We start from the raw sequence: 26,531 nt of genomic DNA on the forward strand, positions 1-26,531 counted from the left end.
AGAATCAGCTGTCCTGCGCATCCATTTACACGGATCTTACTGCTGGAAGTCTGGTGCGCTATCGCTACAGGAAAACAAATTAGCTACAAGCAGCGGCTTTACATCAGACTGTTGCTGTCATGTTTTCTAATCTGTTTACTGTTTAACTACATTTAATGATCCAGAGCACCCAGCTAACATGCCCTTTAAAGGAGGTTTTAGTAGAAAATGATAAGCAAGTAACACATTGAAATGAGCTTATTAACATATAACTATACATAGCACCGCAGTTTTCACAACTTCAGAGAAAACCTTTCCTAACCAATCGAAATATAGAAAGTAAAAGAGAAATAGTATGTTCAAAGCTTCATTTTGCTTGAACAGTATATATTTGGAGAAAATAATGTAATTGCACTGGTTATCCAAGATGTTTTTAAGTAGTTTTTAGGTAATACAGGATTTTCTCTACATTTTAGGGCATGGATGGTTTAAAAACCCTCACATGGCCAACCTAAATGTTAAAATGACAGGATAAAACCTGACTTAGAATAAAGCCGAAGCAGAATAGATAGGTCAAGTTTTGATGGATGTAAGTACAATGACAAAAGCACTTTGACAGGTGTCTGTTTCCTAAATGGTTGTAAGATGTAAAGTGGTTCAGAAGTGCTTTTGGCATGAATAGGCTGTTAATGCGCTGCCTTTAATAAGGAATGGAGAGAAATCGGAAAGCTATGGTCTCCTGAAGACCTGTCTGAATTCTGTAAATAGCCTGATAGGTCAATGGGTAATATTGTCCAGTGTTCAAACTCTTTAAGAAAACAAGAACGAACAGTGAAAACAATGAATTCCAAAGCTCTGATCACTTTATAGTCAACCCATATGTAAAAGAAACACATATTGAAAGAGAGAGAATAAGAGAGCCAGGCTGTAAGAGAGATAAGAAGTGGCGTAGGAGCAAAGAAGAAACTCAAATGAGCAACAGATCATGAAGAAATAGAAAAGAATAAAGCGCAGTGCACTTAGAGACCTGATGTAAAGCTTAAGCTGCTCTGAATAGGCCGAGAGCGTCCAATGTGGTAAAACAATGAGGTAAAGCGCTGGGCATGTGTGTACTAGGGCATCAGAGGCCTGGTGCTTTCAATACTTAAAGGTGGACATGCCTTTCCAACTTGTTTGTTTGTTTATTAGGATTTTTAAATTTTTTTTAAATTTTTTACCCCTTTTTCTCCCCTTTTAGCGCATCCAATTGTTCAATTAGCATCGGGCTTCCTCTCTGTCTATGCCGAACACTGCCCTGACGGAGGTGATTGAAGCTAACCCGTATCCCCTCCGAAACACGAGCAGCAGCCAGATGCATCTTTGCCACCCACACATTGACGAGTTTGGCGCCACCTAGCGTTGCATGCGGAGAGACACAACCTAAGGGCACCCCCTCCCATCTCTGTGTAAGCGCCTCCAATCAGCCGGCAGAGAACGCAATCGCATTCGTCTCTGGACTGTGGGAGGAAACCGGAGCTCCAGGAGGAAACCAACGCAGACACGGGGAGAACATGCAAACTCCACACAGAAAGGACCCGGACCGCCCCACCTGGGGATCGAACTCAGGACCTTCTTGCTGTGAGGCGACAGTGCTAATCACTTAGCCACTGTGCCGCCCTCTTTCCAATTTAATTCCACTGGTGTAGACAAAATAAAGTCTGTTTACAACAGTTTTTACAAACAGTTTTTATAGTGTTTACAACAGTTCAATTATTATTTGCATAAATGCCACACAACTTTTTTTTTTTTTATTATCCCTAACTGATACGCCTCATGTTGCTGGAAAAAAACATTTTTTTTTGGCATTTTTATCCAAATTTTCTCCCAGGCTAGTCATATCAGATTACCCGATTGCATTACGCTGCCTCTGTACTGATGTTGACCTCCACTCTGACTGAGGAGAGCTGTGACTCCCACACGCCCCCTCCGACTCATGTGCAGAGGCCGACTGCATCTTTTCACACACAAGACGAGTTCATATGTGGATCAGCTTTGTGTACAGAGAGCCAAACCCTGATCCTCATTATTTGCCATCAATCAGCCAGCAAAGATCGTAATTGCATCAGTTATGAGGCATCCCCTCTGGCACCCTCCCTTAAACAACAAGTCAATCATGGTTCGTGTAGGATTCCAACCAACGAGTTTAAGATGTCAGCTCTGTCGTGCTTGCAGTTTTTACCGCTGCACCACCTGAGCGCCCTTAAAAAAACATTTATCACAAATGATCAGTGTTGGTGTGGAAACAAGTGGATACAAAACATAAATATAAAGGAACATAGATTAGTGTTAAAGCTAAAAGACCATAACCAGAGACAATTTTGTCTGTACATAAATTTCCAGGGCTTGTCAGCAGGATTAATAACCTGTTTATTTATCTACATCAGCATGCTCATTAACCGGAGCTCCCAGCGAAATGCTCCTGTGGTTTAAAGTTATTCAACAGACCCATGAGGGCTCACACCCTGTGTTCATTAGCAACAGGCATCGCATACATCTGCATACACAGAAACACTCCCATGAACGTGCATTAACATTTAACATTTCTGCAGCATTGGCTTTAATTAGCGTATCATCACCATAGAACGTATCTTCCACCGCTAACCACACTGGAATTCCTCTCTCTCTCTCTCTCTCTCTCTCTCTCTCTCTCACACACACACACACACCTTCTCAAATAAGCAAACCAAAGATGAGTGGGAGAACTTTATAGTGGGAGAGCAAATAAAACCAAGAACAAGTATTAAAGAAAAAAGCTCCAGAGACTGACATTAACACATCCACACTGTATAAAAACCAGTCCTGCGTTCTTTTAAAGGATTACATTCTGATCTTTGCCTGTGTCACCAGATTTGTCTGAGTGTGTGCTTAGATTTAGAGAAGTATAAAAAGGTGTGTTGAATTTCACAGAGCGGGTTTAGTCAGTGTTCCTGTACAGGCACTTTTTAAATGAATCGCTCATCCTAATAAAATGCACAAGGTCTGTGCCTGTGTGTGATGTGTAGATGATGTACGGGTTCGAAATACCAATAAATCAAGAGTTTTGACAGTCCAACTTTTAGAACAATGACATGTAGCATCAATTAGAGAGCGGATGGAAGAGAGAAAAGCTCTCTCGTTCTCTCTGAAAGGCCGTGATTAACTATTGCTTTCTCTTTTTTTCCGCCTCTGTCACTTCTGCTAGAGAGAAAAAAAAAAAAGAAATAAATGAGGCAGGGTCCTTCAGCGATGATGGGAATCTCGAATAAAAACCGTTGAGACATCCAGTAAACGGGATAACCTTGAAAATGTTTGATTTATTCTAAAATCTAAAACACACAAAAATGAACATTTACATGGATTGCTATGTTCCTACAATCTGTGATGACTAGATTTTTATTTGTAATGATAATTATTGACCAAACTTTACTGCAGAAATCTGTTTAGACTACAATGCCGTGTGCTAGTCAAGGTGTGTTATGAAGTGACTCTGCATATGAAAAAATATACAAGAACGTTACGAAAAAAATCATTTACACAGGACTCTTAGACAGCATGTTTAAATGTGAGGCACACAGACACACCTTATTCTATTTTAGCCCTACTCCTCCAAAGCTAGTTGTATTGAATTCCCCAATCATTATTTATTCTGCCATGCCGCAGACTACCACGCTCCCCCTCTCATATGTGCATAGTGCCAGACTGTGTCTGTTCATCTGCCAGAAACAGGATCGTATAAAGAACAGTATCGTGCATGAGAAATCAGTATTATTATCCATAAATAAATCATCACCATCGCTCATGCAGACACTCTGACCAGCCGACAGAGGCCGAACCTGCAACAGCACAAATGCGCCCAATTCAACACCTTTTCCTCAGGCATAGCCAGTTGTGTCTGTGTGAATGCCCAGCCAGGTCAACAGCACAGCTGAGATTTGAGGTTGAAAGCTTGAGATTTCAGCAGTGGTGGGCCAGTGAGTGCCCAATACGTTCTTAATGAATATATGATTTGGTGCATGTAGGTGTGTTTAATGAATGCAGCTAAAGGAAAACTAACTGTTTGTGCATTGTGCAGCGTGAATACATGCATTGTGGTGACAAATTGAAAATTTCCAAAGTTAAAGTAATATGGGCATAGACATGTTATGCACCACTTTTATTCTGGTTCTGTTGAAAAAAATGAAGAAATAAAATGAATTCATTCGCCACCCCAAAAACACTGTAGTGCCACTTCAATACAGCACTGAAATGCACTTTGTTGGTATTATTGAATTTAACTGATTGTAACCTTCTATTGTCTGAACATCTTCCAGTCTTTCATTTTTACTTTAATAAAACACGTACAGTGATTGTCCTTTATTTTCTTTATATATATATATACACACCGATCAGACATAACATTATGACCACCTCCTTGTTTCTACACTCACTGTCCCACTTACCTTATAGAAGCACTTTGCAGTTCTACAATTACTGACTGTAGTCCATCTCTGCATGCTTTGTTGGCCCCCTTTCATGCTGTTCTTCAATGGTCAGGACCCCCACAGAGCAGGTATTATTTAGGTGGTGGATCATTCTCAGCACTGCAGTGACACTGACATGGTGGTGGTGTGTTAGTGTGTGTTGTGCTGGTATGAGTAAATCAGACACAGCAGAACCGATGGAGTTTTTAAACACCTCACTGTCACTGCTGGACTGAAAATAGTCCACCAACCAAAAACATCCAGCCAACAGAGCCACGTGACCAGTTATGAAGGTCTATAAGATGACCAACTCAAACAGCAGCAACAGATGAGCGACCATGTCAGTGTCACTGCAGTGCTGAGAGTGATCCACCACCTAAATAACACCTGCTCTGTGGTGGTCCTGTGGGGGTCCTGATCACTGAAGAACAGGGTAAAAGCAGGCTAAAAAGATATGTAGAGAAACAGATGGACTACAGTCAGTAATTGTACATCTACAAAGTGCTTCTAAATGGTAAGTGGAGCTGATAAAATTAACAAAGAGTGTAAAAAACAAGGAGGTGGTTTTATTGTTATGACTGATCAGCGTATACTGCATTTGTTTTATATTTGTATAATAATATAAGTCATCACACACTTTAAACAACCACCTGCTTTGTGCTAATGATGCAGGATTGTATACAGGCTAAACTGTCTACTGATAAGAAGTATTATTCAGTGTATTTACATATGCTGCAGAACGTGTGTGTGTGTTTACAGACTAAAGCAGAGTGTGTTCCTAAAGCCCTGGTGAAATGAAGTGTTGGGATTCTGCAGCAGCAGATCTGTAGTCTTGGCTGGCTAGGTCTCTGTGCACCACTGTTTCTTAAAGGCTATTAAAACAGACAGGAGCAATTACTTTGACACTAGAACATATTGGGAAAGTTCATATTTCAGGCACACACTAGCACACTCTCAGACCAGCTTCTCTGTGTCTCTAATAGCACAGGTCGCCTCAGGACATAAAGGCTGAGCTATTGCAAAAACTCTCAACTAAAGCTCATTTCCTCCACATAACTCATTTAATGTAAGAGAGCATCCAATTCCAACAATCACATCCAAGAGGCATTACCTAAACTAAACTCGCTAGCAGATATTCCATTTATTTAGGTGCAGACCCAGAAACAGAGAAAGCTCTAACAGGCTAATAGAAACGGTGAAGGTGGAGAGGAGCTGTAGCTTGTCTGACCTGTTATTGTATTCTCCTAGTTTGAGGAACTTTAAAAACACAATGGCTTAATGACAAATAAATGAAAAGAAATTCAAAATGATTTTTAAAAAGCTAATCTTGTAAAATTAGATTGTATGAGATTATATGATAAGTTAAATAAAAAAAAAATAGTTTAAGTTCATTTTAAAAAGAATAATCAATTTATTTAATACAAACTTGAAAACCATCATTAAATGTAATCTTTTGCTTTTAAAGATAATATGATGATAACATTTTACATCCATGGTTAGGGTAGTGTGAGATTCAACATCCTTATATATATATATATATATATATATATATATATATAGAGTTTTATGCATTTTCTCCCTTTTTTCTCCTTTTTAGCGCGTCCAATTGCCCGATTGCGTCATGCTTCCTCTCCACCAATGCCGATCCTCGCTCTGATTGAGGTGAACAAAGCTCCGACACGTGGGCAGCATGCCATATGCATCTTGTCACCTACACTTTGACGAGTGCAATGCGGATCAGCACTGTGCACGGAGAGACACACCCTGACAGCACTTTTTCCCGCCTCTGTGCAGGCGCCATCAATCAGCCAGCAAAGGTCGTAATTGCATTAGTTGTGAGAGAGACCCCCTATCCGGCTTAATCCCACCCCTATATGAACAACAGGCCAATCGTTTAAAAACCTTAAATAAAACCACCTGACCTGATCAAATGAACCAGCCTTATCATGTGATCCCCAAGTATTTATGGAAGGGCATATGACTTGTCATATACAAGTGGTATATTGTACACTGTAAAACATTGCCCATTCTTTGCTTTTAACATGACTAAATAAAAAGTTCCTACCTGTTGCATGAGGTTCAAAAAATTTACCTACACAGATGTTTTGTATTTGAAATACTGTGATCTGTATAAATGGTAAATCATGGCAATCTGTTTTCTTTCTTTTTGACTGGCACGTGGAAGCAGGATGGGTAAGCGTTCAAATAAAAAGCATTTCTATTGCTTTAGGTATTCAGTTCATTTTTCCTTACACTTGCAGGTGTGATATATGCAGAACAAAAAAGACAGGCAACATTCAACCAATCAGTACAGAGCGCTGTTAGGTTTAAATGCATGTATTGAATGCATGGCTTTGAAGAAAACACTGAAGGAAAGGGCTGAACACTGTTACCTTAAGTTTAAAGTACTGACATTCACTTTATTTCATATCAGATCTGTTACCAAATTTGCATCTGAAACCTAAAAGCTTAAACACTGTACAGTAACTGACTGAATGCTTCACAAGAACAGCTTAGCATTTACTATTTCAGCTAAAGGGGAAATACGTCCAGTAAGAACAGAGTAGGTCATTTCATGTGTCCATTAAACACAAACCTTTAGCAGCGCTTTGTGCTCTCTCACTCATCCGACTGTGAACGTTCGCAGGGTTTAATTTACCGAGTGCTTGCTGACCTTTCCTGCCCGGCTGCAAATCAATTTCAAGCTCTAATTCAAAATATATGTTACATCGTGAGGTCAGGAATTAATAAGGTTATCGTGCTTAATAGTTTTGGTAAAAGGGGAAGGGTTTCCAGTCGGAGCTGAATCCAGAGCGCCATTCAGTTTTTCATTATAGACAGACCTCAGTAAAGAGAACTTGTTCCACACAGCTATATACAGAAGCAGCTAATGATCTATACTAACATTCTCTCTGCTTCTTCTGCTTTTTCTTCATCCATTATGAAGCTCATTATCACCCGGATTCATCAAACAACGCAGTACAACCAACCCTCACTGATACCACCTTCCTGACCAACGAGCATCACCTCCACTGACCTGCCTCTCAAGCTGCCCCACGTTCACACCGACAATATCAGAGAGATCAGAATGAGAGAGAGATGCTCCAACAATTCATCAAACCATCAGAGGAAAGGATTAGCATTCAAATTCAAATCAATTAAATGGTAAAGTTAAAGGAAAATAGAAACCAAATAACAAAAGGAAACAAACACAAATACACAGAATCAAAGACAGAAAGAAGCAGCCAGAGATACTAATTAAAGAAAGTGAGTAGAGACAAAGAACAAAATGACAGTCAGAACACATGAAAAAGAATGTAAAAAAAAAAATAAATAAATAAGAGGATCAGTCAAAACTAGATAAATAAAGCCGCTCAGGTGGCGCAAGGGTATAAACACACGCTGGAACCAGAACTGGGATCTCAAATACATTGTATCGAGTCTCAGGCAAATAAGGAAAGAAAGAAACAAAAGAAAGAGAAAAAATACATTTTTAATTTTTAAAAATTAAAATGTAAATAAAAAAATGTTAAGTGATTCAAAAGACAAATTCAAAAAAAAAAAAAAAAAAAAAAAAAAAAAAAAACAGCAAGCAAAGTATAGTCAAGGGAATCAAGAAGATTCAATAAATAAATAAAATAATTAATTAATAAAAAAAGAAAAAAATGTAAATAAATAAATCAGGTGGCGCAGTGGTAAAACACGCTGGCACACCAGAGCCGGGTGTGGGCGGCTACATAACCAATGATTGGCTGTTGTTCATACAGGGTGGGAAGCTGGACAGGGAGGCAATTACGACCTCTGCTGGCTGCTTGATGGCGCCTGCACAGACTCGAGGGATAACGTGAACAGGGTGTGGCTCTCCGTACACAAAGCTGATCCGCATATGAACTTGCCTCGTGCAGGTGAAAAGACGCAGTCGGCTACTGCACACGTGTCGGAGGGAGAGTGTGTCAGTCTTGCTCTCCTCAATCAGAAGTGGAGATCAAGATCAGTAGAGAGGAAGCGGAATGCAATATATGACTAAATTGGGAGGAAAATTGGAAAATAATAAAAATAACAATAATGAAAATTAAGATTAAAAAACCCTAAGCAAATACGCTTGTTTATTGGATCTACCAAACATTTGTGTGAGCAAACAGCCTTGTTTAGATACACAAAAGTACTCAATAGAGGAACCTAATGACCACAAGCACATTACACATGAAGCCCAGCTGATCCCAGGAAACCTCTAGCTGCCACACACACACACCCACACCCTGAAGCGGTGGAGTGTCTTTCAATTCAGTTCACATCCCATCAGTCTGCCACAGGTCCTCTGTACTGAAACACACACTCCCAATCACACACACCCACACACACAGCTCACCAGAACTGTAACCCACCACACTAATGGCTCTTCTCCATGCTGACCGCTTCACAGAGCTTTTGTGCTTAATTACAGCATCTCTCCATGAAGAAGTTTCTCTTTTAATTCTCTTTGGTGTGCCACTAGAGTGTGAAACACCAAAGCCCAAGAGATCAATTACTAAGGGGTATTTACAGCACGGAGAAACAAAAGAGCACGGGAGGAACGGGCGGAGTGAAGCTGACAAACTTCCTCCCACACCCTTCTGTTAGCCACCAAGTCTGTGACCGAGTGACTGATATTCAGTCTCCTAATGATGAGAGAAGATAAACGACAAAGCCGAGAAGAACCTACAGATTAAAGTCTGATAGATAAAGAATCCTTGTACAGTAACAGTATGATATAAAACTGGGAATCCTGATCATTTTGTACTCATTAAACCATTCAGTGATGCCAGCAGAGGGGGGCATAATCATCCCAAAAAAGACTGCTCCCATTAGGACAGAAACGTTACATTATAGTAATCAGGGGTTTATTTTGAAATGTCTTATATAATGTCCTGAGGATGGAAACGAAACCAGTTCGGTGGAATGGCCCAGCTGCAAATGGTAGGTCAACTCTATATCAACGCACATGGTTTTGGAATGGGATGTCCAACAAGCTTATGGTCAGGTGTCCACATATTTCAGATAGAACTTGTACACTGCTAACTCAGATGTAAGCGCACAGATACTGAAGATAATAAAGTGACATGGCCAAGCATGCAGAAAATCTTCTACCTGACAGAAATCTCCAGAGAGAGGCGGGCGCATCCCATAGCACTGTGCAAATAACAAGTAATTAAGTTTAGGCTGCAAGGCATGGCACCAAGGGGACCGGGCCAGAGGCCTTTGCATGCTGAGTGTGTACAGGTGACACTGCAGAGTTTTATTTAAAAAGCAGATGGCAGGGTGAAAATGAAGATGAATGGGACAGAGGTCTGGCCATGAGAGATAATTTGCCGGGTCTGTGCCGGGCCCTTCCGGAACAGAGGCCTACACAGAGACAGCAAAGCCTGGGGCTCAATTAGTCAGCCAGGCCACGTTTAGAGCACAGGGGGACAGTCAGGACAGACTTCTTTGTCCTGAGAGGACCAAAGAGCCTTTAGGGGTTTGGGCATCCCAGAATGCAACGTGCCCTTCATTTCATTTTGCCAGTGGAGGTGTGAGAGGACAATGTGAAGCTTCGGTAGCCAGACTGATGGATCACATCGGGACACACTCACTGTGCTTCTCGTCGCTCCACTACTTTTAAATCACAGGCTTCGTTTGTCTTGGATCGTTTTTTGTTCCTGTCTGATGAACAAAGCATGAAATTTAGGACAGAAAGTATTAGAAAAGGGAAGTATTATCAGGGGAAGTGGGAACTCAGTGTTTAGTAATTGTATTTATGAATGCTGAGGTACCAGCTGCACAGACTCCTATTAAAAGCAATAAGAGGCTAATAAGGTTGCAGCTTAATTATTTAAGTGCCTCAATAGCAATTATGGTGCGACCCTGATGAGGCTGTCGTTGTAGTTCATCTTGTGCCGATGATGCACAATATTTCTGCCATAGACGATATTGGAAAACTAAATTTAGATTCATTAGTACTTCAGCAGCTTCATGAGCAGATGGGAATTAGGACGATATTCTGCTGGTTGTCCCCACGAAGACACGATAGTAGAAATAGATGACAAGGAACAAGCTGACAAGTTTGGTTACAGGGTGCTTTCTCCAGATTTAACCAAAAAGTCATTACACACTGTAACATACTGCCAAATTACATGGGTATGGAAACGTTACCAAGATGATTTGCCTATCTGACAAACATGAAGAGGTTTAAGGGGTCAATACAAACACAATAAAAAGCAAATGGTCCAAATTGACTTGGCGTCTCAGTTGCTTGGTATTAGTCAGAGACTAAAGTAACTCATTTCTTATTGGCAGGGACCACTTTTGAAGGTAGGGGTGGGGGTGGGATTTGGGAGAGGGGTTAGTGCTACCCACTAATATCATATAAAGAATTTAGAAAGAGAAACTCGACAGGCATGGATGTTAACGCATCATCAGCCTGATATATTTCATTCATTCATGTATTCCAAGCATTTCCAATTCCCTATTTGTAACTTTCTCCACCTTATGAACCGTCCCCGCCCTGACCGAGGACAGCTGCAGACTATAATGTCCCACCTGACGTTTAGGGAGTCACCAGCCGCATCTTTTCACCTGCCAGAGAGCCGTCTCACATACCAAGAGACAAGCTATGCTGCTTTAATAAGTCCTTTACCACTCATGCTGAAAAAATAAAGCAGGTAAGGTTGTGATGGTGTGGGGAAAATTTCCAGCTTTTAAAATAGGGTCATTAGCTAAAAAAGGTTAATAAACCCAGCCCTACCACTTTAATTAATCAAAACCCAAGAATGGGCTGGCTGACTCAGTGGGGAGGAGGTTAGATGGGTTTGGGAACGACTGCACACTAGGTCAAGCTCTTCCTCAGACTATAGTAGAGTTCAAAAACCAGACCTATGAGAAAGTCAGTGCATGACACTATGCCAAAGCTAGGAAATGACATAAATACTACATGAAAATAAAAACTGTGTTTAAATTTTTTGAACAACCATATAGTATAACACTAACTCTCATGTTTCTGCACAATGTTCACCAAGGAAAAAAATTATTTATAGGCCAGGCGGCCTAGCCTTAAGCATAGAGGTTAAATGGACAGTTAAATATGAGATATATTCTACATACATCAATAAAGCATACTTATTATGCTGGGCTGCCGAAGCTTTTATGACACATGCTCTCAGCAAACAGCTATAAACATGCCCACGGTGCGGGTTACTTGTTTCGCCAGTTGGACACCGAGTGTCTGTTTAAATCCAGAGAGAACCAGCAATTGTGACTCATGATCTGTACTGGCTCCAGTAGCTGACACATTTGGGTGATGATGATGCAAATCACTGAGCATATCTGCGGTATTAGCACTGGCATCATTGGTTCGAGCAACACTGGTACACTGTCACGGTCTGTACACAGTGTACACAGTGTTTCCAAAGTGAAGATGTAGAAGACTTATAGATCTCGGCTTATCTATTATTTAAAATGCTGTAAAAATATTTGTCCCTGTCCTATTTTTAAATTATTGTTCTAATAATAATTCTGCTCCCACTGCTACCAGGCCAATAAAATAAATCTCAAGCAACAGACTGCATGTCAAGTGTCATTGACAGGTGGGCAATACACAAGTCTCTGGGCAGCTCCAGAACACATTAACATCAGAGTTAATGCTTGCACATTAGCAACAATTTCCCCGCAGCAAAGCAAAAGCGCCCACACCAAAAGGCAATCATGGCCAGAAATACTAGAAAGTCTATGACTGGATGCATGATTAGCTGGAGTCAAACAATAGATAGTACTTAAAGAAAGAAAAGCAGAGCAGAAGAATGATAACATGCTGGCAGCGTGCTTTATCTAATAAAGTGTAATGCATAACCAGACATGCAATCTCAATTAAAACAAAGCAAAGCATGCTGGGAAAATGTGTCACACTGACTAAAAGAACAGTGTTTATAAAGACAAATTCTTTACCAGCTTAAGGAACAAGCATGTATCATGTTACTAAGCCTAGCATACATTTGAGCAGCGGCTTTATTAATCTCAATTTCCTGCAGACCTAGATGTGAGAGGAGCGAAAGCAAAACTTATAACGTACACATGGTGCCAAAGACAGGAAAAGACTAACGGCACGGAGTTAATGAAGGAGGACTGAGGTTAGACTGCGGTATCAACGAGAAAGTGAATGAAAGTGATGAAATGAGCCAAGCAGGCTGATTAGACAGAGCCGTTTTATATTTGTCATTTACCATGGTTGCAGTCTTTCAGGACTGGTCTGTGGTTGACCGTTTGAGTCGGCTCGTCTGTGGAATATCAGAGAAAAGGCATAAGAATGTACAGAAATGCACACACACGCGCACACAGAAATATAATGCACTACAGAAGAACGATTGTGCCTCGTTTTCGGCTAGACCGTATGATTGCTCGGCGGTTTGTTAGAATGGTTAGGAAGTGTAGGCTTTCTTAACAGGGGGGCTGAATCCACTTTGCTCAGATATATTCTAATCACTGTCTATAGAAAGGTGATAAGGCGATTGTGTTTTGTCAGTGGGGAACTGATTTGAGGTTCTGTGCTTTCAGCTGGGATACGTGCAGCCAGGTTGCATTGAGTCCCTGTATAGTCTTCTATTCCCCAAACCTAAAGCCTTAGAGAAGCTAAACTTGCAGTTATGCTGTAATTAAGGTACTTTTGCTCTCGGGGGAACACAAAACGCACATATCCAATAATTAGCCATGTTCCAGTGTCTCTATGCTTTTAATAAGAATTTTAAGTTTTTTAATGTCATTAGGATTAAAGACTGCTCGAACAGCTGATTTATGTACGCTCTACCACATGAACAATCCTTCTCTGTTATTGGAGTCTGACTGGCACGTTTCTCTCAATAAGTCACTCCCAACTCATACCTACTGGCTGACATACCCCTCATACATTACATCTACCAATCCAGAAAGGTGAACGCTGGCATGTGCTGTCTCTAAAACATGTAGCGCCAGCCAAAGGCTTATTTCAAAAAGCAGCTTGTGCACATTCCTTAAGCAGATCAACAGGGGGTGCTAGACACACCTTTCCAAACAAAGAACCGGAAAGATGTCCATGATTGGACAACGACTTATTCTAATTCTAGTAAGCAGAATCTAATGTGATGACCTGGAGCAGCGTAATATTTACTTATTTATAAGAATTTTATCGTCATGTTTTACACACTTTGGTTACATTCATGACAAGACAGGTAATTACTGATTACACAAGATTTATCAGTTCACGAGTTTAATGTCAAATACAGTCATGGACAATTTTGTATCTCCAATTCACCTCACTTTCATATCTTTGGACTGTGGGAGGAAACCGGAGCTTCTGGAGGAGACCCACAAAGAAAGGACCTGGACCGCTACACCTGGGAATCAAACCCAGGACCTTCTTGCTGTGAGGCGACAGTGCTACCCACCGAACCACCCTATAATATTCAATAAAAGAATAAAAGAAACCCTTTGCCTGTTAAATAGGCCCTCTTAGAAGAACACTGCTCCATGGATGGTGGCATTGAAATGTATGAAAGAAAATGACAATAAATTGGAATTATTTCTACACTACCTGTGTATATTTTACCGTGCCAGTGTGTGTATTCGAGTGCTTTGATTTTCTAAATGTGTGTGTGTTCTCAGGTGGCAGCGTCATCAGGACGGGTGGTATGAACTCAGTGCGGCGTCAGAGCGATAAGAGCAGGGCCGGCTAAAAGCACTCGGCTCTGTAACCAGCTGTGACATCAGCCAGCCAGTATGAACCTCAAAACCAGACAGCGGTCATAATAAAACGAGAGCGGACACTGTGCTCGTCCCCAGTGTCCCCTTACCTTTTTACATCTAGACACGTCCCGGAGGCCCCGTATCTGCTATACAGACAGTAAAACCTACTTGAGGTCATAAAGGGATGAAGAACAGGACAAACAACGGATTCTGTACAGGAGAATTACTGGGGAAAGCCTGAAGACGTCCACGATGTATGTCAGTGTACGAGAAGTACAGCGAGAATGATGGAGAAAAGCAGAGGAGACATTATAAAAAAAGACTCACCTCTAGGTCTAGGTGCTCGCTTCCTCCGGTCTCTGAAAGCTGCTCCGGACTGCAGCGCCTCCAGCAGACTGTCCATCACTCCAGTCTCATCCTTTTCTATAGCGAGAAGAAAATAAAACAATACACCCGTCAGATGCTAGTGGGAAAATCCTTGTCTATTTCGCTTTAGTAGCCTTGAGTGAGAATTACAATAGCAAACCCCAGAGATTCGAGCAGCCAGAACCTGGACAGTACATCAAGATGGAAAGTCGGGCGATTTGAGAAGCAGAGAAGCCCTTAACCGCCTCATTCATCATCTGGCAGCCTTTCGCTCTAAACAAATCCACAGCATTTGTTGGCTCTCTCGTAAAATGGATCCGTAGTTGAGGTCGTTAACCTGAAGCCATTGGCCGTTCTGCAGCTGGGGCCTTCGAAGAGGAGAAGGTTCCCATAGACACTACAGTCCTTCAGGCAGAATAGAGCCACACTGGGTTCAAGCTTGGAATTAAATCAGTATTGACTGCAGAACATCCTTTATAACCCTCTGTTTCCCAACACTCAGACAGAACAGCATACAAGACTTACAGTGCAGACAGGGGTGACGAGAAAAAATTGGTTTTCGGAAAATGATTTTCTCTAAAATGGAGTAACGGTGCTGTGTATTTAAAAGGCAAACACATCACGCCCATGTCTAACAGCTATAAAAAATCTTAATTTATTTATTTACTTATTTATTTGATTTTGACGTCATGTTTTACACACTGTGTAAAAGGAACTGTAGTTACTGGTTACACAAGATACATCAATTCACATGTTTTAAACACAGTCATGGCGAATTTTGTATCTCCAGTTCATCTCACTTGCATGTTTTTGGACTGTGGGAGGAAACCGGAGCTCCCGGAGGAAACCCATGCAGACACAAGGAGAACATGCAAACTCCACACAAAAAGGACTCCACTCCACCTGGTGATCGAACCCAGGACCTTCTTGCTGTGAGACAACAGTGCTACCCACCAAACCACCCTGTACATCTGTACAACCTGTATATATTGAACAGATGGTGCTAGTGTATGTAAGTAAATGTGTATATTTTGTATTTAATGTGTAGTACAACTGTCAGGGACTATGCACCTAAGACTTTCACTCACCTTTCACACCGGTGTTAATGTGACGTGACCGTAAAAGTGATCTGATTTTGATCTGAGTTGATAAAACACCTTTTGCATAATGTTGAATGTCAAGTAAAAGCCAGGGCTCCGAGCCTAACATCAGTACCTGACCTTCCAAACGTTCTTTTAACTGCATGGGCACACATTAACAAAGGTGAGGTGGAGTCACCACAAACAGATAGAAGTAAAAACTAAACCAAAAAAACATTTTTTGATGATATGACAGAAGAAGAGAATGCCATCAGCAAGGTTTCAGTACAATGGTATGCTGACATTTTAGTCAGAACAAACTTTGTTGTGAACTTATTTTTACTTTCATGTAATGAACCTGACCCAGACACAAAGTACTTGTTGGAACACGACCAAGCTGTGTGCTGTGAGAGCAAATTTACCCCATGCAACAGCTCTGGTTTAAAGATTCCTCAAATGGCCTACTCAATCTAAAGAGTACAGGGTGACTAGAATTCAGATGAGATTGTCAGAATACATTTACATGATGCTGGTCCTCCAATTTTGCATGTGGACTTCAGATTAAGCCTAATTTAAGCTATGTCTACCATGATTTGATAGACTAATGGTTAGGGGAGCCCAGCCCGAAACAACAGTCGATGGGAGATCAGCCGGCATCTTTAAATCGCAAGTCTTCAGATGTAGTTCGTATTTGTTCGTAAGTGGAAGGAAACAAAACACATCAGCCTGAGGGGAAAAGCTAAAAAACTTTGGACTTTAAGCATCATGGTTATTGAGAAAAAAAGCTGTCTGCTTAATGAAATATGTCTTTTCACTTAAATGAACAGCATGAGCAAAAGTATTTGGACACCTGACAATAAGCTAGTTTGACATCCCACTCTTTGTTTGTTTATCAATATTTTAATGTCATGTTTTACACTTTGGTTACATCCATGACAGGAACGGTAGTTACTCATTACACAAGATTCATAATTTCACACAAGGTTATATCGAACACAGTCATGGACAATTTAGTGTCTCCAATTCACCTCACTTGCACGTCTTTGGACTGTGGGAGGAAACTGGAGCACCCGAAGGAAACCCACGCAGACACAGGGAGAGCATGCAAACTCCACACAGAAAGGACCGGGACCACCCCACCTGGGGATCGAACCTAGGACGATCTTGCTGTGAGGCAACAGTGCTACCCACTTAGCCACCGTGCTTGACATTATTATAGAATTGGCACCTACTGCAGCTATAACAGTCTTCATTCCTCTCAGAAGACTTTCAACAAAATTTTAAAGTGTCTGTAGGAACTTGTGCCCATTGTGAAGTCAGGGAATGACCCCTGACAAGGCCTGGCCTGGCTTGCACTTGACATTCCAGGTTTTCTAAAAAGTGTTTGATGCAGGTAGTGGCTTTATGGAGCATGCTTTGTGTACAGGTGTACAATCCTGATAAACGGGAAAAGCGCTTCCTCAATCTATCACCACAAACAGAAACACCTGACCATAGTTTTGAACATAGTGTTGACCATACAGTGCACTTTAGTTTAAGTTCAGCCTTCTCTATTATTTCATAACCTATTTTATTAATCCCTGACAGAGCTGGCTGCACACAACACACAAAATATCTGATGTAATTTCAATTGATCTACGTTTTTTTTTCTCCCTCTACACTCTGCTATAGGTGTTCATGACATGGGTCTGGATCATGCACTGCAGGGCTGGCTGAGCAATTGTTGCAGTATTGCAGTACACCTCTTCCTGTCAAACGGGTGCCGCTCTCAATCAGCAGCTATTCTTACAGTGCGGGGATGAAAAAAAGGAAAGAGGGAGAAGGCTGAGGAATTACTGAATAAGAACAAAATTTTTAATACAAATAGCACAAAAAATATACTGATCTGCAAACTTCTGTATCAGTGTGACATGCATTCAAGCAGGGGTCATGGCACATAGCACAGTCACATTCTGGATATTAATGACTATACATAACAATAATAATGATAATAATTGATGCAATATGGCTAATCGTGCTAGCTGAATGACAGAGTGGTAAAATTACTTTATGAGTGTGGAATCCAATCCAAAATATTACAATAGAAATAAATTATTATTATTTTTAAAAATATTTTGTTTATGCATTTTCTCACCTTTTTTTCCCTTTTAGCGCATTCAATTGCCCGATTGCGCCATGCTTCCTCTCCACCAATGCCAATCCCCACCCTGATTGAGAAGAACGGCGCTAACCCACGCCCCCTCCGACACGTGGGAATTTTGTCACCTACACTTTGACTAGTGCAATGTGGATCAGCACTGTGTACGGAGAGACACATCCTGACAGCACTCTTTTCCCGTCTCTGCGCAGGCGCCATCAATCAGCCAGCAGAGGTCGTAATTGCAAAAATTAGGAGAGACACCCTATCCGGCTTAATCCTACCCATATCTGAACAACAGGCCAATCGTTGTTCATGTGGCCACTCAGCCCAGGGGGCAGGCAGAGCTGAGATTCGATACGATATATTCAAGATGCCAGCTCTGGTGTTAAGCGTGTGTTTTACCGCTGCGCCACCTGAGCGGCCAAAATAATTAATTTTTAAAAGAGTATATGCTTATGTTTAAACAGTAAAACATTCAAATTAAAACAATACACATTATTAAGGTATGCATATATTTATTAGAAATCTTGATTTCACAGACATTAAAAATCCTCTGGGCAGGACGTTTAATTTTAAGTTTCTAAATAATCGGCTAGATTGATGGGCAGACAGGTTAAGCGCTGAGAGGAAGAAAATCAAAAGCAAAAAAGTAAGAAAAAAAAGAATGAAAGTGTATGAGTGAGTGATGTGAGAGAAGAGAGAGCCTGCTGGGCTATTGATGGAGGAGGCAGAATAGCGAGAGGCTTTAATAACACAGAGATGGAAGGAAGACATGAAGTGTGAGAGAAACAGATAAGGGATGATTTAGTGACCAGCAGAAAGACATTGAGGCTGATTGTTGCAGTTTTGCCTTCTACCTCCTCCTCTTTTTTACATCTACAGTATATGGCCAAACCTATGTAGACACTCCTCTAAACTATTCAGTTCAGCGTTTTAAGCATCATCCCTTGCTAACAGGTGTATAAAATCAATTCTATCAAATAAATTAATTATTAAAATAAATTACATGCTAACAAATGTGTTGCAACTGTCTGCGGAAACGGTTCCCCTGTGCACAAAGTAAGGTCCATATAGACTGAGTCTGGAGTGGACAAACCAGTGTCCAATGATCTGCATATTACCTTGGCCTCAACCGTACTAAAAATCAGTGAACTGGAACATTAAATGTTCCACTCTCATTCAACATAAATATCTGACCTCATGAATGCTCCTTTAATTAAATGGCCCCACAGTACCAAGCTACATTTTAAAATCTTATAGAAAACACGTCTAGAAATTTGGAGACTGTTAGAGACTGCCGCAAAGGAGGCAACTCCATGTTAAAGCTAATGGTTTCGAAATGGGATGTCCGACAAAGTCATGGTCAGCTGGCAACAGACTTTAGCCCATATTGCAAACATCGCAAAGTAATCAATCAAAACCAAAACAAATAAATTACATGCTTTCAAATGTGTTGCAACCGTTTGGGGAAACTGCGCCCCTGTGCACTAAGTGAGGTCCATATAGACAGTCTGGAGTGGACAAACCAGTGTCCAGCGATCTGTCCATCGCCTTGGTCTCAACCCCACTACACATGAATTTGATGATCTGGAACATTAAATGTGAGCCAGGCATTCTCATCCAACATAAATATCTGACCTCATGAATGCTCCTTTGATTAAATAGGCACACAGTACCAAAAATACATCTTATAAAAAGCACAACTAGAAAAGTAGAGACTGGAGGCACCAGCTAATGGTTTCGGAATGGGATGTCCAACAAGGTCATGGTCAGCTGGCAACAGACTTTAGCCCATATTGCACAAATCGCAAAGTAATCAATCAAAACCAAAACCAAATAAATGTATTCAGTGTGGGCGCCCAGTATCTGCAGAAATCAGCCATGTATACGTAAAGGAAAACATGATCACAGCTCATTGCTGAGTATTTATGAAAAAGGGAAAAATAGATACACCAGACCCATGATCAACTGTAAGAGGGCTACAATTACCCAACCACCTCTCTGACCTTTGCAAATCCCTGTCTGGCGATCTCTTCGTTTCCACTTCATGGCTTGTGAATAGATACACAGCGCCAATCTGAGCTTCCCTATCTGACTCATGTCAGTTTGTCAAAATGCCAACTGCCAATCTGATCTGACAGCTGCACTCCATGATTCAAAATCCCTTTTAGAGCTTAAAGGTCAAACATTTTTGTTTTTTGGAGAAGAAAAATACTACTGAACATACTTTTACCATACAAAAGTAAAAGTCATATATTACAGGATGCTGCTGGCCTTCTATCCCTGGTGGGAGCACTATTCTTTTCACAGCACTGACACTGATGTGTCATTTCAGTACAACGCACACTATCATTTCATTAGTATCTTGGTGTCATTGCACTGCTGAGAATGGTTCACTACCCAAACAATATCTGGTCAGTGAGGGCCCTATGACGGCCTATTTTGAATGATATATGGAGTATCAGGGGTGACAAAGTGTACAGAGCATTATATGGACTACAGTCAGTGATCGTATTCCTGCAAAGTTTATAGTTTATAAAATAATAAGTGAATGTGGCAAGTAGGTGTATGTAATAAAGTGCTCGTTTTTTTTCCAACTACTTGATCTGGGCAAATGTGATGTGATGTTATAGTTAACAGTGGTTTTAACACTTACTAAGAACAAGAAGGAATCATACACTGCAATTTAGTGTTTTCATGACATTTAGTAATCAATAGCTCAATCCATGTCGATATTGCACCTGTCACACTTTTAAAAGCCCTCCTCTTATTGTCAACCCGTGACTGATGGGAAATCTGTAAGCCGACATAAATACTGCAGTACTTCAGCTCACACACAGCTCTGTGCTGCAGCTACTATACATACAATAGGACAAGAAGTCAAAACAAATCAAAAGCAGGGCATCACCAGAGACCTGGATTGTAGACTCTGCTTTGCCATTCTCCTGGTCAGAAACTCAAGAGTTAACTGATCGTGTCTGATGAAGGTAAAGCAACGTGAGGAATCACTGCAATGACACTGCAACTGGAACTATTTCTTTTAGGAAGAGATGTGGGGAAATACAGAGAGAATAGTGTGGTCCACTATATGTGGTAAAGCTTATGCCTGGTTTAGTCTGCCCGATTTTTGCCCTGATTTTCACTCGCCGTCAGGTCGCCTATAGATGTGCCAGCACGGAGGTAAACTGGAGTTCGCTCGGAGCTCGAAAATCAGCTTGCGAGAGTTATGTGTGAACTGTTCAACGACTCAATTCAAGAGGCTTGCTGATCAGTCGCAGATCACTCGCACTCGAGAAAAATATCTAGCATGCTAAATACCTGGACATGTCAGCGACTCAGAATCATGTAATGTTGCAAGCAGGTTGCAACTGGCAGTGAGTGCGATGTCGAGCTCCAGCAAATGAGAACGCAAGATACAGAGCGGGAAGAAACCCGGAGGAGGAAGTGTAAATGTGTGTGTCAGGAGCATAATGTAGTTTCTATCAGAATACATCGACACACACAAGCTTTACAGTATTTGTGACCTTATCATTGATGCCAAACCATAATACCAAACGTTGCATTGCAAAAAAAAATGTATTAACCTCCAACTCTCTCTACAGAACACAATCCCTCCTGGTCACGTATCCCAATCCACTCCTTTATCCAGATTTATTTATTTGACCTCTTACACTGCATATCAGCTCACAAACAACTCTGATCGCTCGCTTCTTGTTGATATGCATTTTTGGACATGGTATCATTAAACCCCTCTCCACTTTTTTGTGTTTTCGTGACAAAAAAGTAATTTGGGAGACCACACAGACTCGTCCGAGATTCCTCCTGGTGATAGATCATGTAGTGGTTGCCCCCTTATCGCCGATCAGTCCTGTAGTGTAAAAGCCACAACAACTGAAAAGACTCCAGATTCCAAGAGATCCAGTTGTGTAGTGTGAACTGTGCAGCGATCTGAACACCTTGAAAGTCATGTAGTGTGAACTTAGCAATACTGGCACAAACTCCAGGTTGTGAAAAGTATTAATATAAAATAGAGTTAGGCACTATAGTGAATAAAGAAAAAGATACAGAGTTTTCCCCCTCTGCTTCCCCAGTTTGTTTCTGTGTAGCTTATTCTCTAAATCTTGAATTTTGTGTTGAGTGTGTTGAGGCAGTCAGGGTTAAAGGTGAACACCAGACGGAATTCTCCATCAGCGCAGCATGAGTTTTCCCCAGACAAGAGCTCGAATTTGAAGCTGAGCGGCGGAGGAGTGATTTTTCTCCGCTCTCGGCGTGGCCCGTCAGCACGTTTGTTATCCCAGCTCTAATTCTGTGTGGTCTGATGCTGCAAAACACTACAGCTACTCCCTCTCTCTCTCATATGCTATCACTTTCTTCAGGTTCGAGATCGTTACTCTGTTTATTTGAGTGTGCAAACGTCTCAAACATAATTCAGGACTTAAAAATACAAAAATCAAGCAACAATCTATCGTATCATTTCTCTAACAAATATATTCTCTTCTAGACTGCCAGAAACTGCTGTGTCTCCTTAAACACACACGGAGCTGCACTGTGCCCACTGCGGGCGCTTGGATTACCACAGCACTTTTCTCTGTGGAGACAAAGATGGAAGGTGGCAACAGTAACCTGGAAACACAAAAGCTCTTTTTGTGCTTTATCTGACTTCTGACAGGAGGAATGAGAGCAAGCAGAGAACAGACACACAGCAGTAACACTGAGAGGAACTGTAGGGGCTGTGACCAATGTACTCACTGAGCACTGTTAGCTACACCTGTCTGGTACGTAGTCATTGATTAGTGTATAAGCTAGAACTACTATACAGATAAACTGCGATACAGTAAGTAAACAAGTACTGAATGTAGCACATCTGGATAGTATTTGGGTAGTTGACCATGCTCAGCAGTGGTGTGTTTCTGGTGTAAGTGTATTAGGTGCAGTAGTGTTGATGGGTTTTTAAACACCTCAGTGTCAGTGCTGGGAGAAAAATATTGCTTCAATACAAAGTGTACAGAGCAACAGATGGGCTACATTTAGTAACTGTATTCCCACAAAGTCATAAACCATTCCTTGAAGTATGTATATTAGTGGTTGTCAAAACATTTTCTTAAGTGACCCACATTTTGTCCATTTTTTGTTTTTACATGACCCAGGCAACACCTCTCTGCTCTGCACAATCTGGCCTCACTCTGGTCTACAAGATGTAACGTAAAGCCTCCCCAAGGGGGCATTCTTGTACAAGTTCATTTGGTGTTTATGTGCCTGTTAAAATTAGTTTATTTTATTATAATTTTTTTTCTCTGCGACCCATTTTTTTTGGCTCTTGACCCACCTAAGGGTCGTGATTCAGGGTTTAAAAAATCCTGGTTTAGAACATTATTGGATTGCAATAATTTGGATTAAGTCTTGATATGCATATATCTTACAGATACTGAACTAGCAATTAAAAGGTCCCCGAATTGTCAATCGTTTAGGATAAAAGTGTCTGCTAAATGCCATAAATCTAAATGTCACTGTTATATGATTCTGTTAGAACTGTTGATTGGTTTATATAATTTCTATTGATTATTTACACATGCTTAAAGCTGAATAAATAAAACAGTCTGTTTAGTTGAGAAGACTACATCATGGATTTTAGCCAAGCACTGACAGAGTACATCCTACCTACAAACCATATGCTACCCCTGCTTTTAAACCAATGAATGCTTAAAAAGAGTGATCCATCTCAAACCAGTATCGGCGAGCAGGAACATAACGGCACTACTTACAGAATTTATATCCAACCGAGGATCATCAAGCAATAAAGCAAGTTAGAACAGAATAGAGCATAAGGGAAAAAATTCAGAAAGTGAGAAAAGAGAGAAAATTATAATTAAAAAAATAATAATTAAATAAATAAAATAAACTAAATAAAACAAATAATAAATAAAATAATAAAATAAATAAAATAAATAATAAATAAAATAAAGTAAATACATTTAAAAATGGCAGTTGTATCCTAGCGGTTAAGACTCTGGACTAGTAAGCAGAAGGTCACTGGTTCAAACCCCACCACTGCCAGGTTGCTACTGTTGGGCCCTTGAGTATGGCCCTTTACACTGAATTGCTTAGACTGTATACTGTAAGTTGCTTTGGATAAAAGCGTCTGCTAAATCCTGAAAATGTAAATGTAAAAGTAATAAAGAGGAAAAAAAATAAAAAATAAGTGAAAGGAGTGAAAATTGAAAAAGAAAGAATTAAGGATGTGAGTGCAAGCAAGAGTAAGTAGAGAAAGTGAGAGAGTGAGGGGGGCGTGATTAGGAGCTAATAAGTGTGAAAGAGATTTAAGATGGAAGGCGCGGGTGGGAGATGTGGCTCAGAGTAAAGAAAGTAGAGGGTAATCCCTCTTTGAAGCTGACACCACTCAGTCTTGCTTTGATGTTCGGCCCCTTTCTGCCTTCGCCCATTTCCCTCCCACATCAGTATGGCGTGCTGAGGAGATGCATCCTGAGTGTTCGCCTCGTTCTGAAGTTTCATCTTTCAAACAGTACGACGACACGTACATGTTGTGATTCTATATCAAATCAGATGAATGTCAAACAAGCGTGAACCACTCACTCACTCACTCACTCACTAAGGTGCTTATCATAATCAGGGTCGCGGGGGGTGCTGGAGCCTATTCCAGCTCTCTATGGGCACAAGGCACACAGAAACACCCTGGACATGGAGAGGGTGTGCCAGGCAAATACACAAACACATTCTCACACAGACAGACAGACAGACAGACACACACACATATCTAAGGGGAATTTTAGTACATACACACACACACACACACACACACATCTAAGGGGAATTTTAGTATCTCCAATTTACCTAACTGCATGTCTCTGGACTGTGAGAGGAAGAAACCCACATGGACACAAGGAGAACAGGCAAACTTTACACAGAAAGGACCCAGATCGCTCCACCTGGGAATCAAACCCAGGACCTACTTGCTGTGAGGTGACAGTGCTACCCGCCCAGCCACAGTGAACTCCTGATGGGAGTGGGGAAAAACACATGCAGTGTGTTGATATGTTTTGTTATCTCACTCACACACTCACACACACTCTTCTTCCATACAATATTCTTTAACTGGTGTTTTAATAACAGTGGTAGAGAACAGTGTCTGACAGGGCTGTCTAAAATCACCCATAGGTGTTTAATTGTATTGGGATCTGGTATTTGTAAACTGTTAAGACGGCCTAGCTGACAGATGAATGGGTAAAGTATCATCCTGGAAGAGACCACACAAACACACTTACACCAATCAGAAAGAATTTTGAATTAATTTCCAACACAGCAAACAGCCTCAAACTAAAGCAAACCTACTACCTCACTGTAGTATTCAAGCATTACGGCTCTTAGCATTTATCTAAGGTATCCCAAACATGCACCTACTGAGAATTATAATATCTAACATATCTTTTTCCCACACAGTTGTTGCCATTTAGATGTAAAACCAAGGTCAAGTGAGCTTGCTTGACATTTTTTCTACAAAGCATGATGCATTCCTTTACATGCAGTACACCTGCTTGAAAATATCTGCACTTGTAATGCTTCTTTACCTTTTTAATATATGATTTTCCTTATATTTGATACCTATACATATTTATTTTATGCTTTTCTTCTTATTGAAGCTGAATTAATAATTCCTGAGTAAGATGACAAGCACTGCATGAACTGTACTGCTCATGCATGTGGTAGGTAGCTTTTAGACATGAGACCTGTCCAGATCATGCTAGAGACTGGCTCATATTTCTAGCTGCTAAAATGGGGAGGGGGAAAAACATAGCCAATCCAGCTGCTGTTTCATCTGGACAGGTCTCATGTCTTACAATAACAGCAGTTAAAGAAAATCATGTGCTTTTCAGCCTAAACTCCAAAGTGAACACCCTGTTTTCTCAAAATGTGTGCCTTATAATATATTTGTATTTTATAAATGTATTTAGTTTTTCAATAAACAAGTATATGAAAAACTGGGCTTATATGAATGAATGAATGAATGAATGCCTTTATTTGTCATATATACATATACAGGTGTACAGTACAGTACAACGGAATTCTTTCTTCGCATATCCCAGTTTTGTTTGGAAGCTGGGGTCAGAGCACAGGGTCAGCCATTGTAACCTTTCAATTGATAGTCTAAAGCTCTACTTACTAGGCTACCACCATCCATAATGAGCTTTTATATTTTATTTTATTATTTTCAAATAGATTTTACCTCAATGTCATTTACTTCTCGTACAGACACAATGGCATTACTGGTCTGGCCAAATGGGACTGATCTACTTTAATATGTGTAAATTAAACTCAATTTCTAATACAGAGAGGGATGCATGTCTCTCAAAAATACTACCTACTTGGTATTGTGAATTAAAGCAAGACCAACTACAGTATTTGGTGCATCAGACCCCAATCCTAAACGAGGAGGGCCATACCTAACACATGTCTCATCCGACACATGTGCCAATTGCGTCCTTTTACCTGCCAGAGTCGAGTTCACACAGGGATCAGACATCAGACACATAGCCAATCATGTCTGCGCAGGCACCCAGCTGGCAGATAGCTAAGCTCAGATTTAAACTCGAGAGCTTCAGATCTCAGCGATGGTGGACTAGCGCATTACACCACTGTGCCACCTGTGTGCCCTTCTGAAATGGTTTTTACATGATTTTGGATTAGGTCTGAGAATACGCAATCATTAAGTTAGAAGAGCATGTTTAAGTTCAAGACCTGATGTTG

General features: G+C 40.8%; 1 protein-coding gene across 4 annotated transcripts in view; it reads right to left on the reverse strand.

Annotated features, from left to right (window-relative positions):
* The window catches only part of diaph3 (diaphanous-related formin 3), a 336,289-nt gene that overhangs the window by 58,304 nt on the left and 251,454 nt on the right, over positions 1-26,531 (reverse strand). For 2 of the 4 annotated variants that reach the window (XM_063013307.1, XM_063013309.1), the window contains exons 25-26: positions 14,514-14,609; positions 12,692-12,745 (exon numbers count right to left, since the gene is read on the reverse strand). In XM_063013307.1, the coding sequence (XP_062869377.1) occupies positions 12,692-12,745; positions 14,514-14,609 (150 nt within the window). The remainder of the gene's footprint in view (positions 1-12,691; positions 12,746-14,513; positions 14,610-26,531) is intronic. The other 2 variants (XM_063013308.1, XM_063013310.1) reach the window with 1 other exon arrangement.

This window comes from Trichomycterus rosablanca, chromosome 17, assembly GCF_030014385.1.
Source record: "Trichomycterus rosablanca isolate fTriRos1 chromosome 17, fTriRos1.hap1, whole genome shotgun sequence".
Lineage (NCBI taxonomy): Eukaryota > Metazoa > Chordata > Actinopteri > Siluriformes > Trichomycteridae > Trichomycterus > Trichomycterus rosablanca.